General features: G+C 32.1%; 2 protein-coding genes across 2 annotated transcripts; one reads left to right on the top strand and one right to left on the bottom strand.

Moving 5' to 3' along the window:
* Positions 1-214: 214 nt before the first annotated feature.
* On the top strand, positions 215-11,196 carry LOC134237399 (uncharacterized protein DDB_G0271670-like). The gene is made up of 6 exons (XM_062719507.1): positions 215-527; positions 4,247-4,627; positions 5,048-5,416; positions 5,898-6,155; positions 8,447-8,550; positions 9,222-11,196. The coding sequence occupies exons 1-6, from the start codon at positions 446-448 to the stop codon at positions 9,315-9,317; spliced, it is 1,290 nt and encodes a 429-aa protein (XP_062575491.1). The 5' UTR covers positions 215-445; the 3' UTR covers positions 9,318-11,196.
* Positions 11,197-11,412: 216 nt separating this feature from the next.
* Positions 11,413-15,688, bottom strand: LOC134237410 (ras-related and estrogen-regulated growth inhibitor-like). The gene is made up of 2 exons (XM_062719516.1): positions 15,533-15,688; positions 11,413-12,015 (listed from the first exon to the last, which is right to left on the bottom strand). The coding sequence occupies exons 1-2, from the start codon at positions 15,602-15,604 to the stop codon at positions 11,584-11,586; spliced, it is 504 nt and encodes a 167-aa protein (XP_062575500.1). The 5' UTR covers positions 15,605-15,688; the 3' UTR covers positions 11,413-11,583.
* Positions 15,689-16,394: the final 706 nt, after the last annotated feature.

Below are 16,394 nucleotides of genomic sequence, written 5' to 3'. Positions count from 1 at the left end.
AAAATTGTAAGCAAATTAACCTCACTTTTTTTTACTCTTGAAAGTTCATGATTTTTCCTTAATCATTGGAACCAGATTACAATACTAGCATACCAATTGAAAAGAACTGGAAGGACGTTTTTTTTTTTTTTCGCGTCATATGACGCCTTGATTGTCGATCACAAGAAAGTTTAAACTTTTGAATCGATCGATTTTAACCACGGTCGTATTGACACGAGACAATGAGAGAAAAACGGGAATTTAAATTGAACCCGGTAGTAGTAAAACAGTTTATGAAGTTTTTTATTTGTCAAGATCGTCTTAAAAACTAACTTTTTTACATCCAAAAGTTAGGTTGTGGCAAAGTTTATCAAATTCTTGATAACTGGGATTTTAACTTATATAAATGAGATTCGGCATAGTTTTGGATTTTATTACAGCTTAATTCTTTTTTAACAAACTCGGAATGAATATATGTTCAAAAAGTTTTCATTCGCTTACCGTTATTGTGTTTATTTGTATTTCGTGTTGTTTCAAAAGTCAAAAAGGTAAGTTTTAAAATATTTAATTTTTTTCAGTTGAAGTTACATACATTTGAATATATCGCAGAATTAAATGATATATTCATACATGTTTACAAATATATGAACGTATAATCTTCAAATAAAAGAAAAGAACATGACTATATACAATTTACGTGTAAAAAAAAAATTAAATCATGTCTTGTTTTAAAATAGCAGGTCATAAGCAAGCGAAAGTAAATAAAATTTTATTAACTCTAAAAACCATTTTTGGACTACGTGTATGTTTTAAGAAAGAAAGAATGTTGGAAATGGCCTGAGACCCTTTTTTATGTTAAAATATATTTCGCTCAGTTTTTTATTGTGATATGCGGAGGTATAAATCATTTAAAAAGTAAAACAGTCGTATATACATATAAATCCGATCCTTAATCATGTTAATGTTGACCAATCAATTAAACTTCCTGGTTGTGAAATTTAACTGAATAGAGATTAAATGTATAATTACTTTACTAAATGTTTTAAACTTATTTAGTAAAGAAATATTGTGATCCAAAAGAAAAAAAAACTTTTAAGTCAAATCATAACGGGTATTTGATTGTACTGAATGCACACATTGAGCAAACATTGATTTATGTGCATGTTCAATAGGCACAGTGGGTTAAATAGTCCCCTTACGTCACTTTTCTTTAGTATGGAGCACGACAGAAAAGTAAATGATCTGCTTTTTTAAAAGCCCATGTGCTGTTTATCTAAACTATTTTATTAACGCAAGACCGATAAACAATGTTTCCAAAAGCAAGTCATATCAGTATATGGCATGACTGCTCGTATCTTTTTTTCTGTCCAATTTTATATTGCATGCAATGTTACAACGCACTTTATAAATTGAATTTAATTCTTCAAGGTGCGTGACTTCAAAAAAAATATATAAAATTACATATATTTAACGTGTGTTAATGTCGACCATATTGACACACCTTGAACAACTGGTCAACAGTTTGGCCAATATACTTGCAAATACTTTATTAAATTATGAGAAAATTTATAAAGTAATACTTAGTAACAACCAAAGGGACAGTCAGAGATGAAAACTTGACTTCTGTTTAAATTGATTGACACTTAATCTCCTATCTTCTTAAATTCATTTAGACACACGTCACCAAATATGTCACGAGTCACCCAGACGCTTTTGTAATTTGATTTCTTTATAATTTTTTTGTTGTTAATCCTTTTATTTTTTTCTGTTTCTGTTCAGTATGAGCATGCTTTGTTATTAAATTGATGGGCAGGTGAAATGGGTTCGCCGATAATGATACATTGTAAATCCCAAATAAAAGAAAATTAAACTATATTCCATGCTAATTCCACATAAAGGTACAAACATTGTAACTCGTGTTTATGTTTTGAGGTTGTTATAAATACAGTAAAACTCGTTTAGTTCAAGCGAAATCACGGATATAGCAAATTTTTCTTGAATCCCCAGCTATATAAATTAAGTGAATTTTTTATACCGCAATACAGTTAAGGTGCGCAATGGAAATATTGACTAAATTTTGTATTTAAAAATGTATTCGTAATCGGGATGGCGATTATTTTTATTATATTATTTATATCGGATAATTGTAATTATGATTAATAACTACATATCGAGGACGATTATATTTTATATTTAGACTAGTCACGTGATGAGGCAGTCTGGCGATTTTAGCACATTGACTTGAAGTATTGATGTTACATTTACATATGACTAGTGCAGGCGCGGATCCAGAAATTTTTTCCAGGGGGGAGTCCACCCCAGTCAGAAAAAAAAAATCCAATCCCAGAAATTTCTTGACAAGCAAAAAAAAAAAAAAACCTAAACTCGCACAAACGTCAAAAACCTATTTCGTGGGGGGGGGGGGGGGGGGGGGGGGTAGTGGTGACTTCTATTCCCTCAAATCTTTCACTATTCATACCCATTTCACACATATTCGCGTTTACCAGGGGGGGTCAGCGTTTTCCAGGGGGGTCCATGGTAACTTTTTTCTTATTCTAGTATATACATTTTTTAACCTGGTAAATTCCAGGGGGGGGGGGGGTCCTGATCCCCACCCCCCTCTAGATCCGCGCATGCTAGTGCAAGGGTATCACCAAGTTAAAATTCCAAGTTTAGTATATAAATATTTTCAACACGCATTGTAGTTTCTGAAAAGTGCTGCAATCCTGTCTAAATTCTGCAATTTCATTGTTAAAATTATACTTGTATGACGGAATGCTATATTTTTTGCTGGTCAACGACATGAAATATTGATATAATTAAATTGTTTTTAAGATTTCATCAGGATCGCAGCACTTTTCAGATACCTTAATAGTTCTATAGTTGAAATGTAAAAGCTTAGTTTGATCCATAGAGTGTATGCCCTTGCACTAGATCGATTTATTAAGACCCCCACATTACCCTCCGATGTACTTTCATACAAATATACGGCAGTGGCAATTAAATACGAAATGTACAGAAAATATATTAATAAAATAGTGAAGAAGACATTAAATTTAAGTTATTGGCCCATAGAATATGTATAAATAATATCTTATTTACTTAGAGAATACATATTTTGTTGAGAAAATATAACTTGATCTGTCTCTCACTGCATACAAACTACGTCACGTTGTAAGAAATGACGTCATATTGACAAGTGTATTGCGATCAGTGACTTGTTTATAATAACTTATTATGTGGGATTTAACTAACGACAAAACAACATGCTGTAGTAAGTTTTTATGTAGTTTGATGATTTCTTACTGGTTAAATTAGCAGATTAACTCATTTTGTGGTATTTTAAAGAAATGTTGTATGACGTATATTGTGTATGATGTCATAGTCAGTTTTCCCGTACAAATTAGGCTCCGCCTCCTTTTTGTAACCTTAACTGTGCTGCGACGGATATAACGATTTACGGATTCCGATAGAGGGAGGTAATTTCACAGGTCCCAGTGACTTCGTTATAACCGAATTTTACTGTATGAATCTCAGTTCAACAATAAGATATATTCAAAATCGACCAAAATTGTCCTAGGGGTAAAAATTTGTACCGTAATACCTTCTCTACTCCTTCTCATTACGGCAGACCAATTAGTTGAAGTTTCTATAGAAAGAATACTGTTATTAAAATCTAAGTCCACGATTGTTGTTTTCTACATGTTTTTTAAAAGTGCATTAAGTACCTCGATCGTAAAAAAAAAATGATGCTCACTATTAAAGACCTTTGAAAAAGGTTATTGAAAGAGTTTATTTAAAAGTCCTCAACATTCTTGTACGTGAAAATATAAATGACTTTTGAAAAGATCTCCTGCATAAAAGAAGAAAAAACTAAACAAACACACATAAACAATCAAAAAGTCCAAAAAAAGAATGAAAAATAAAACTATGTGGAATAACGAATATCAGTTAAAAGAAATATTTTAGAAACAAATATTGCCTTGCTGTAAAATTGTTGTTAAAAGTAACAATCAAGAACATAATTATTATTATTGAACTTAAGTATAATGTAATATATATTGAACAACATGTATTTAATTCTTCTTTGGGGATAAAAAGACGGCTAATATCTCTTTGAATATATATATAGAAGTATTATGTATTTTCAGTGTAATAATCAAAATTCATATATATAAAGCAGATTAATTTCTGATAAAGAGGGAGCGTTTCCACTTATTTCTATCTTGATTACAATATACTATACTGTGTTTCTTTTCAATTTAAGCTATTGACTCCGCAGAACAGATTTTCGAGGCTTGTTACGGAATCACAGTTGACGATTTCTTGGAGCCTAGCTGTAACACCAGCGAAGTTCTCTACATCCGGGATGTTTTTACTTTTGCAAAATTGCAATCCCACGCATGCCCACAAGAATCAACAACAATCAATCGTAATGACTCGTTCTGTTGTCGCTATAACAACCAATCAACGGATTGTGGATGGCGTTACTATGGAGATTCCTATAAAGGAGTGCATTACACGAACTGTGTCGGTCGGCTGACGTGTAAGATCCAGGTAGCATGGAACGGAACAGAACAAAACTGCAACCAGAGTGTTTTCATGACGAAAACAAACTACATGCGGCAGCATTACCACTGCATAAAGAGTAAGCATTCTTTAATTTATATTTACTGTATAAGCTTGTATAACATTTGACTCTGAATTCATTTATTAATATTAATAAGCGCTTTTGGCGAAAAGCACGCTCCACTTAGTGTTAGAACATTGCTCTGTGTCTTGCAATGTTAAAGAACTTAAAATGTGCTAAATCAAATTTATGCTAACTTGTTGACAAACCGACTTCTGCAAAATATCGTACACGCTAAATATAATACATTTTTAAGTATTTATTTATTTAATTAATTTTTTTGATTTATTAGTATTTTGATGCAAAGAAAGAAAATGTAAAATCCACTTTTTTTTCATATGATGTATTACATGTAATTTGTCAACAACCTAATATGGAATACCAATATGTAACATAATTGTTTTGATCTCATTCCTTTACTATTTAATTGTTTTGTAGAGTCATCGATATCAAATATTTGCACTTCGACTATAAATAACGGAAATCAACTATACATTTGGAATAACGGATATCCTGCCAAAAGTGGCGACTGCGCAACTTCCTCTGGCTGCGTGTGCTCTGTTTCCGCTTCCAAAAGTTCTGCTATTAAGATAGAGCTTTTAGACTTACGTCTTCACAAGGACATCAGTGGTACCTGTTACCAAAGGCTTGTTATTAATGAGGGAGGATTAGAAACCTCAATTGATTGTGGTAAAAACAATGAATTTTCCCTGACAACTATTTATACCAGCCAATCAGATTCGCTAAGTATAAGATACGATAATACATTTGCCGGAATCGAAGGAAACTTCTGGATTTCACTGCAAGGTGAGTTTGTTTGCCTTTGAATATTTACTGAAAGTACTTGATATAGCAATACATGAAAGGTAAAGTGTATTTATTTTATTTCCAGATTATATAAACATCGTTTTGACAGCATTATTTCATCAAGTTGTCTTTGCAATAAATGACGTCGACTATTTATTAAAAACTAAAACATGGTCCTGCGAACAGTCTTCCGTGTTCTTATTAATGCCTTAAAGTTTATGAAGAAATTTTATAGACGATCGTCAAAATTTATTTTAAGCATAATATTTCAGTGCTGACTTGAAACTATACTTTCCTAAGCTACATACATGTATACGTTTACGACATTTAAACCATAAAATTTAAATGTTTTGACAGATAAGGATGCAAGATTTTATTAATAAAATTATTTTCCTTCATTTCTTTTAGCGGTAGACAGTGCTCCTGATTTGGCTTAAACCTATAGAAATGTTCATCATTATTTTCCTCCATTTCTTTATAGCGGTAGATAGTACCTCTGATCTGACACTGACCTGTGGAAATGCATCCTCTGTGTATTCGTGTGGAGAGTCCCTCCCAACATCCACGACGACATCAACAACTGTACACTCCCCAAATAGTACTGAAGTCTTTACTGGAAGTACTATATTGTCTTCTATAAATGGTCCAACATCAGCTTCGACATCGAGCGTGTCATCTTCTACGACGTCAAACGTGCCATCTGATTTTTCCCCGCAAGTGGACCAATCAAAAGCTGATGGTATATTTCTTATTGCAATCTAAATATTATCTTTAAAACATAGGGTTTGCTTATGATTTGACATTATCAATGCATTTAATATTAAATCTAGATTTGACGTTGATCTTTTCAGTTAAAAATAAAGAAGAAAGTTCACATTGGTCCATTTTTGGCCCTGTAAATTTCTGAAAAAAGAACTACTCTTTTTTAGTTGAAAAAACGTTATTTCACTTAAACCCTTGGTTACTTCATATCAAATAAAAATGACGTAATTTTTTCTCTTGTCTATGAATAATGACGTCATGAATTTCGTCATTTTCCTCAAATCTTGAAAATTTGAGGTAGATTCACATACTCCATAAAATGGCCCTGTCAACATACTAATTAACCGACCAAGTCCTTACGTCCTATTTCGATCATCAACATAAAGTCGAGACTTAGTGCTTTCATTTCCTATAAAAAATTATCCTCTGTGAGTCCAAGTTTGGAAACTCAGGCGTTGCGAAACTGTAATGTTCTTGATTTTTGAAGAAAATGGGTGAAATTGAGCATCTTCAACTTTTAATAAAAATATGAGCCCACCCTGCGATCCAAAAATTTTTTCATGGATTAGAATCTTCTGAAACAGTTCTTTCATTATAGAAATCAACATTATACTTTTATCAAAAGTTGATTTTCTTCTAAAATTAAGATTATTGCAGTTTCACAACGCCTGAGTTACCAGACTTGGACTCTAAGAGGAAATTTTTTTTATAGGAAATGAAAGCACTAAGTCTCTACTTTATGTTGATGATCGAAGTAGGACATAAGGACTTGGTCGGTTAATTAGTATATTATTGACAGGGCCAATTTATGGAGTACGTGAATCTACCTCTTTGCCTTTTTATAAACAAAAAGTGTTTTCAATTTGCTTTAAAGGGGAGATAGATTTCACTTTTAAAATTCTTTTGGATTTTTTTCTTCGTATTTTTTAATATCTTCACTTTAGGCATACTTATAAACTCATATAAAAAGGAATGACAGTTATTTGGCTTCTTTTTGTCGATAACATGTATATGTAATATTACCTTTGACATGTAATTTCGTTAAGCTCATCAATCACTTACGGTTTCGAATTTCTTTTTCTCTGATATTTTGTTTATTTTGGAACGTTACATACATGTAGTCTTGCTCTATCGTAAACATGTTAAATAGACAATAAAATTGTGCAATGATAAACTCTTAAGGTATGTCAGGGCTTTTGAATAAAGCTTGGTCGGAACTCTTTACTTCACATTTTTTATGACCATTCATGTTTTATTACCTATTTATAGCACAATTTTCACATTCAATCAACAGGTCTTGCCAACAAACGCAGATTTTTCGAGTTAAATATTCTTTGTTGCCCCAAAACTGTAAATTTTGGCTGATATTTTAGAATTGACATCTCAGATTTTTTTCTTTATCATTTTAAAGTATACGATACTTCAAATCAAATAAGTCATAAAAAGCTTGATACAAGGAACCAATCTAATATCCACTTAGATTTTTAATACCCCAAATGTGCTATTTTTGTACAAAAAGTTAAAACGGTTGGTAGGAACTCTTTAGATCAAATTATTTATTACAATTCATATTTTATTACCTATTTGAATTGAACAATACAAAACTATAACATTGAATATATCTGCTCCTAAAATTACAAAGAACTTAGATTTATTGGGATTAGTTTTTTTTGTGGTGGAAGATATTCAGGAAAAAGTTTTTCAACTCTACAATTTTGTTTAAATTTTATGACTTCGAATAAAATTATATATCCAAAAACTTAATTTAAAGTACCTGTCGCTTTTGACGGAAAGAATTACAAAAATCGACCTCAAAATAAATAAATGTAGAATATAGATGTTTTTATTGTAATGTTCCAGATACATCAAGGTGCCACAGTGGTGTCCTAAAAATTGTTTCTGATTCAGCTTTACTCTTCATCCCTGACTTCCTGTATGAAGAGACCCAAGAAATGCTAACCACGTTTTTTTTTTAGAAAAAATAATACTCAAAATTTCTTCATCAACAAATCCCCACCAACCAATATATTTCTCTCAATGAACGAAAATTTGACACGTCGAAAATATGTTTATTTTTAACAATATAAGTTACCTAATAAAAAAGACATATGAGTTAACTCATTAAAAATTTGCATAACTGGAAAAAAATCAAATAATGATGTTTTGATGATTTTATCTCTCATTTTGTCATAGAATAATTTGATTTTCTTCTCTTCTCTTCTTCTCTTATCTTCTCTGTGTGCCATGAATTTACTTTTATGACGACAGAATCTTCTGATAAAACTGCACTTATTGCCGGGCTGACAGCCGGGGCGCTTCTCTTCGCTGCACTTGTCACGGTGGCTGGGGCCCTAAGGCACAGATTCAAAAAGGTCAGAAATTGAGATATTTTATTTTGAATAAAACTTTTAAATATATTAAGAGTTGAATATAACTCTTAAAACAATGGTAATAGCTTAAATATGAACGTAGAGGAATGGATTGATTCAATGACATAAGTACATTTTCAATGTAGAATTAAAATAGAACGACGTGAAATTTGCTTTCTGTTATTGAAAAATGTCATTACATGCAGAACTTGACAGTGTACAGGAATGAATAACTTAATATGTAGGTTTACAACCAATGGAAGAAAGTGAGTCATAAATTATTATTTCACATACATGCACACATTAATGCACATGAGCAGATGAAAACACTTTGATGAGACACATTTTTCAAGAGTCGCAATGTGCAGGAATAATAAATAGTTCATCTCATTTATTTAAATGTTAATTTTACCTTAATTTACATTTGATATTTAACATCTTAAACACTCGGACCTCTCGTTAATATTTTAATCTCATCACATTCGAGATCTTTAGACTTCATTGTGTTTAACTGTACATATGGTTTTGGTCCGATCTCAAATGGCTGAGCAGCCTTCGCTAGACTGGAAATTACTGTTTAGACTTAATTCCAAACTTTCAATGTAATTTTAGTTATTCAGATTTCAGACTTTGTATTTCTAATGAGAATAATTATTATTTTTTAATTCTTGTAGAACAAAGTCAGTATCGACGACGAATATGAAGAACATTTTGGAAACTTGAAGGATGCCAAGAATATTGCACCCATAGGATACACACAACTTAATTAGCCATTAAGTTCGAGAGAACCGACGAAATTATGAAATACGATACCAGTTAAAAGTCCTTGTCTTTCATGTTGAATAGTTCAGTATTGATTGGGATAATATTACCATTGTGTGATTGTATTACTTTAAACAATTGAGTTTTTTTTTCTGAAATCTTTTTACCATTGTGTATTGCCATACTACCTCTCAAATAACTCCAAGATATTGAAGTTCTTTACACGTGTGTCCTTTACTTTTTCACAAGATGCTCTGACAATATTTGGTTTCAAATATTTTTTTAAAAGTTTCCTGTGAATATCTTTCATAACTTCACTGCTACAAATATGATACTTGATTTGCACTTTTTACAAGAATTTTGTATCTTCATTCTTTTTTAGGTCATACGAATTCATAATTGCTATCTGTTGTCATCCGTTTTTGTGCGTTAAGATTTTCAGCTTCTTCTCTTTCTTCAACCGCTCAGCCAGTTTTGGCAAACAGAATCTTGATCTGGATAAAGGAGAAAAAATTGTGAATTTTATGCCCCCCCCCCTGTATGGAAAAGGGCTGTGGTGTGGCACCAAAACATCTAAAATTAATGCAATCTTTACTCTCTCCTCCTGATCCTTGACATCAAACATTCTGATTGCTTGATTGTAATAAGAATTGAGTCCTGAATTTCGTGGACACAGGGTCAGAGGTTCTAGTAACATTACGAGGCTATATAGATTATAAAGACGTTACAAGTATTTCTTTAAAAATCTTCTCTGCTTCTGGGTATTAGACAAACATATGGCCAATTGGCCATAATGAGAAAAGGCCTTTCTACAAATGGATGTGATTTCAGTGGCCCATGGAGCATGTGTTTTGGTCGTAGGGTAAAAATGATGAAAATGCATAAATTTTTTTGAAATCTTCTTCTCGGTCTCTGGTATTAAACAAACTAGCGACATACATGTACCCAGTTATAATGAACAATAGTGCCTCTTCTAAAATTTTGAAATTTCAGGGCCACAGGATCAGGTTTCTGATGTTAGGACGGGGATATATAGATTATATAGTGAGAATGCATATATTCATTGAAAATGAGGGGTGCTTCTTCCAAAATTGTTAATTGTATGGTTTCAGGATTAGGGATTCTGGTGTAAGAATTAATGGGCTATATAAATAATATAATTAAAATGCATTACTTGTTTCAAAATCTTCTCCCCTGCTCCCGAGTGATAACTACCCGTAGATGAACTACAGGTAGCTATAATGAATTGTGAATTTCAAGGCCTCCAGGTCAGTAGTACCATAGAGACTCTCATGAAATATAGAAAATCAATTATTTTATGCTTGGAAATGTCTCTCTCGGTTTTATTCAGACATTTTTGTTGAACAAGGGTGCCATTAAAAAAAATGTGAAATTTGTGAAACCGGTCAGGGTCTGGGCCTTTGGTTCCTGTTTGGTAGGGCCCCACTAATTATTATATATAGTACTGATTATAGTTGAAATGCATTTTTTTCTTCTCTGCCTATGGGTATTATGTAAGCAAAGTGAACATGCTAAGTGCATAGTTGTTATGAAAAAATGATTCCTCTTTTAAAATATTGAATGTAAATGGCCTGAAACAAATTTTTAAATTCAAATGTTGATGTGACCTACAAGACCCGTGAGTCTCTTGCTTTTATTCGTTTCTTGTATCTTGCTCATAACAAACAAAGCTGTGATTTTCTATTAAATTTTATTGTCATTGTACAAAAACATTGAGTGATGAATTTCCTTTTTTGCAGATTTGTATACTATATAATCAAGTGCCAAATTTATTGATGTCAGTATAAATGTCTGTATACAATGACAGTCAAATATTTTATGTATTACAAATGCACTTAATGTCTGTACATTCATGATGAAAAAAAATAAATGTTATAGTTTCTCACTATTTTCCTTTTGTCATTGCTTCAATATACATATATTGTTTGAATTGTGAAATCCTTTTTATATAAATGGATTTTTTTTTCTGAAAACTGTAACTTGCAGCTCTATGTTCTAGCTGCTCTTGAAACCAAAACAAAAAAAAACAAAAAACAAAACAAAACAAACAAACAAACGAACAAACTTTGAAATCAGAAAAAAAAGTTATGGTTTAGTTTTAGTGGATACCTGTACACACTTACTTTTTCTCATCATCATCGATTTTGAATGAATAAAGTTGGAACAATAGCTTTTAAACAATACACATATTAAATGATTTTGTGGATAGGCGCTGCATGTCAATGCATCATAAAAGAGTCTATATCAAAAAAATTACACCGTGTCACTATGACTTCGACTGATTCTTTTCTTGAATCCCTTTTTGAATGTGAACAGTTTTGATTTGGTTTTGTCGTTAGCGGTCACTGCGGCTTGTGAGCAGTTTTTGACAAACTCTCGCTTTAACTGAATAACAAGTTCCTCCATTGCTTCTGACACACCCGAATATCCCTCCGCGACGGAAACGTCAAATTTTGGGCAGTTGAGTTGTTCGGCTAGTGTCACTCCCTCAGAATCCTCAACCTGCCTCACAGAAAGTAGGTCACATTTGTTAGCCACAACTATAGCGGGCATATCCGGGCCCCTGATTTTGACCAGCATATCTTTTAATGTGTTAATATACTCGTAGCTTTTTCTGTCCGTGATGGAGTAAATAAACACAAAACCATCACCCCATTTTATGTGACTTTCTCTGTTTTCGTTGTCCTGCAAGTTAAAGAATGATGATGAGCATATACTAGTATATTGTATTTGCTGAATAGGTCATTGTATCGAACCTAGAATTTACGAAATGACTTTAAACAATACTTCTGATTTTCTTGTTTCATCAACCTGTTTCCAATAATTTACCTTGTTTTAGAAATTGCTCATACGCAGGGCATGCTTTTGGGAATCGAATAAACTGAGAGATATAAACCCCGTATGCAGGTGATGAAGGTACATGTACATGTACTAGACTAAGTATATTGCTCACAGGCACTTGTTTCTGTAATAAAATTTTTGACCAATTGCATAATAATAACACAAGGTATCTAACTCCGATTTACACCGAGTACCCCCCTCCCTTAGAATCGCGCTCATTTACATTTTCAGAGGAAATGCACAGGTAAACTGTTTATACCTATGTCATCTACGATAATTTATCTACACAACCATATATGGCTTGCTTTTCCTTGCTTTCTTTAATCTCCGTAAACAGCGTCAAAACTCTACTCGCAGAGTGGAAAAGTCGAACTATACCATAGAATCGTATATCATAGTCTCCGGCAAAGAATTAGACCTTGAATTTGATTGGCTTCAATTTTGTTTCTAAAATTACATCGGAAAAACATTGTAGTGTTATATGGAAAATAAGACACTTAATGAAATTTTATTTATTCGATGCAATATTTAAAATCTGGAACTAAATTTTTAAACCCACGCATTCTTTAATTTTTCTCTTTGCCCGAGATTAACATATACCGTTCTATGGTATAGTTCGACTTTTCCACTCTGCTAGTAGAGTTTTGACACTGTTTACGGAGATTAAAGAAAGCAAGGAAAAGCAAGCCAAAAATTGTTGTGTAGATAAATTATCGTAGATGACTTAGGTATAAACAGTTTACCGGTGCATTTCCTCTGAAAGTGTAAATGAGCGCGATTCTAAGGGAGGGGGTATTCGGTGTAAATCGGAGTTAGATACCTTGTGTTATAATTATTATACTATGGGTCAAAAATTTATTATTACCATTAACGTTTTTCTCAAGTAAAATATCCAAGTATAAAATAAATATGTCAGAAATCGTGGTTTCTTCTATGTCAAACTCAGCAAGACATTTTTATATATCGTGCCCAGATTAGAATAGAAATAATTGTTAATAACAATACGTCGTCGATATTACTTGAATCTTCTATACATCTTCATGATCTTTGTATCTAAGGATTTTAATGAAGTGTTGGAATTCAATATGGATATGGAAATTAAAATTTATTTGGTTGTTTGGAATATTAAAAATATTGAAAACTGATATATGATTTTGAATATATTTTTTTCTTAAAACTATAAAAGTATAAATTGGATTACCAATTGCATAATTAAGGGATAATTTACCTTAAATTATAATTTGTAGTGTCATCTTTCCATCATACAAAAAATGGAAAGAAATATACTCAACAAAAAAAGAAATGCATATTGCTTTACTTATCAAAGAAATTTTTGAAATAAACTAAATATGGAACAACTACTTTTTTTCATTAGATACCTGTGATCCATTTAAAGGACACCATGAGATTTTAAAACCAAAGTGTTGAATTATTTCCGTTGATTAATTATGTTTATGAAAATAGTGTTTTTAATGAATGGTTGAAAAAATCAGCATAAAAGTACACAAACTGTTCGCAAGAGAATGAAGGGAGATGGTATTCATCCACGACATCCGTATATATATTGGAAACCCACTACCGCTGAGACGTCGCAAAGTACATATTGTTATGCCCCTAGAATTTGGGGGCGATGAAAATGACATCAACTTGACATTTCAATTCGCAACAAAGGACATTTTTGATTTTAATCACAACACACTCTGAAATCACTTTTAAAAATCAAGATGCCCATGGGCCACATTGCTCACTTGAGCACATGGGCTAGTTAAAAAACACTATAATCAGCTCATTATTGAAAAGTATTCTTGTTGGAGGAGGGATTTGAATTTTTTATTACTTGAGATTGTCATTATAGCAATATAGCATACATACATAATTCGCCATAGTTGAGAAAAAGAGTTTTAAAGGTTTTTCCTATATACGTACAGTGTTTTTCTATGTAAAGATTTGATTGTCCATTATGGCCCCACCTTACCCCAGATGTTGAATTAACTCTAACTGAGGATGTTTCCATATAAATATCACCATCCATAGCTTTGCTGATCTAGAGAAAAAAAAAAGATTTTTCCTAGGTATTCCTATGTAAAACTTTGATAAGCCATTGTGGGCCCGTCCTATCCTCAGTGGTCATGATTTGAACAAACCGGAATCTACACTACCTGAGAATGCTTCCACATTAGTTTTACCTTTACTGGGCCAATGTTTTGTGGAATTTTTGAAAAAAAATTTCCCTTTTATTTTTGTAAAACTTTTTTAGCCATTATACTCTACCCCGGGGTAATATTTATACAAAACTCAATGTAACCCACTTAGGGTCTCCCCCCATGAGAGTTATCTTTCCTGGTCCAAAATTTTTTTGAGAAGAAGATTTTAAAAAATTTTACAATTCCATGTAAAACTTTTATCACCTTTTTCCCCGTACCCCTAAAATCACAATCTACAACCAGGAGTTCCTTTTAGTTTCATCTTTCCCGTCTATTGGTTTTAGAAGAATTTTTTAAAGATTTTTTAAAATTTAATGAAAAAATGGTTGGCCATTGTGGCCCCCCTTTCCCCCCAAAATTATGATTTAAAAAACTTGAATTACACAACCAGGGTGTTCCCCGTATTTTCATCTTTTCCCGGGGTTTGGAGGTTTTGATTTTTCCTTATATGTATTCCGATGATCTTTATAGCCAGCCCGCCATGCCCCCCCGGGATGATTTGAACAAACTTGAAATTTCACTACCTGAGGATGTCCCACACATTTCAAAGTGGGCCCCAAAGGTTTTGGAGAAGATTTTAAAAGATGCTTAATTTTCCATTTTTATCTCCCCCTTTGGGAAAGGGGTTGGTTTATTTGTACAAACTTATTCCTTTTTTTTCAAGGATACTTTGTGCCAAGTTTGGTTGAAATCGGCCCAGTGGTTCTTGAGAAGATGAAAATGTGAAAAGTTAACGACGACGACTTCAACTTCAACAGAGGACAGATTTTGATCAGAAAAGCTCACTTGAGCCGAAGGCTCAGGTGAGCTAATAAGGTATAAACTGAAAAGTTAGATTTTCATGTTTGATCTGAATATGCGTTTCTTTTTTGTTGAGTATATAATAAACTTGATAGATTGAATTTTTTAAATTTATTTCGTATCGTAATTAATACAGTTCCGTGTAGAAAACCTTGACAGTTATTGCTCATAGTTAAGTGCATGCGTCTATTTATAAAATAAATCCAAGAGAAATAAAACCATTAAGATCAGGCGTAAATTACTGAATCTGATGTTTAATTGCTCACTAAACAGAAGTTTATTGCCTATAAAAGACTTATTTATGTAAGTCGCTATAAAATTGGGAATTTCCTTCCGCATGAAAGAGGTCTACTTACTTTAGCCGCCGTATCAATGATCTCGAGTGTGACGTCATCACGAGGCGATGGTATTTTGTGATTATAAAGCATTTCTGGTAAAAATAGAAACAAATATACACAATTAGTAATATATCAAGATAATCTAAAGACATATGTCAAAACCCATCTGACATATATATTCCGGGAATGGGGGAGGTATCTGTTATGAAGGTACATGATGGATTAAAATGTCAAAATTGTGAAATTTCTCGTTTTTCTCTTTCTAGTTCTAAGAGGTGAAAATCGAAGGAAATATGATGGTACAATCATTGCTAGTAAAGTGTTGGCATAGATAACATAAAATACGTTATAGAGACAACCCCTCAAATAATAAAGTAAAGAACGAAATACAAGACACTGAGTACTTTAAATTTAAAGTAAATGAAAATTAAATAAAAATCAACCTTCTTTTCAAGTCTACTTTTTCTTACAAGAGCTTTAGTTTGTTATATAAATGTGTCATCTTTTTATGATATTTTTTTCGAGGAGTCTAAAATTTATGATAGCACTGAAAACATTAATCCGAGATACCTGTAACTATACATCTCATCGGAAAAAAAATCATTTAAAACATATTATCAAAACAAGGAAACAAGTCACTCAACTCAGTCAAGAGTGAATCTTACAACATCATAAATTTGTTTAAAACGAATTTTGATGCTAGATTTGTTTTGAACATATTTTATTGACAAGCAAAAGGATAAGAAACATGCTAGATTTCAACATTTTGACACTTCAGAAACTAAATGCTTACAGTAACACCAACTTGTTGATTAGTTTTGACTATGGGATGTTTATTATTTTTTTTTTTATCAAAACAATAACCACATATTAAACTTAA

Source organism: Saccostrea cucullata, unplaced genomic scaffold (assembly GCF_032062105.1).
Source record: "Saccostrea cucullata isolate Sc308-1 unplaced genomic scaffold, CSIRO_AGI_Scuc_v1 ctg14131, whole genome shotgun sequence".
NCBI lineage: Eukaryota > Metazoa > Mollusca > Bivalvia > Ostreida > Ostreidae > Saccostrea > Saccostrea cuccullata.
This window is presented reverse-complemented; position numbering and strand designations above follow the sequence as displayed.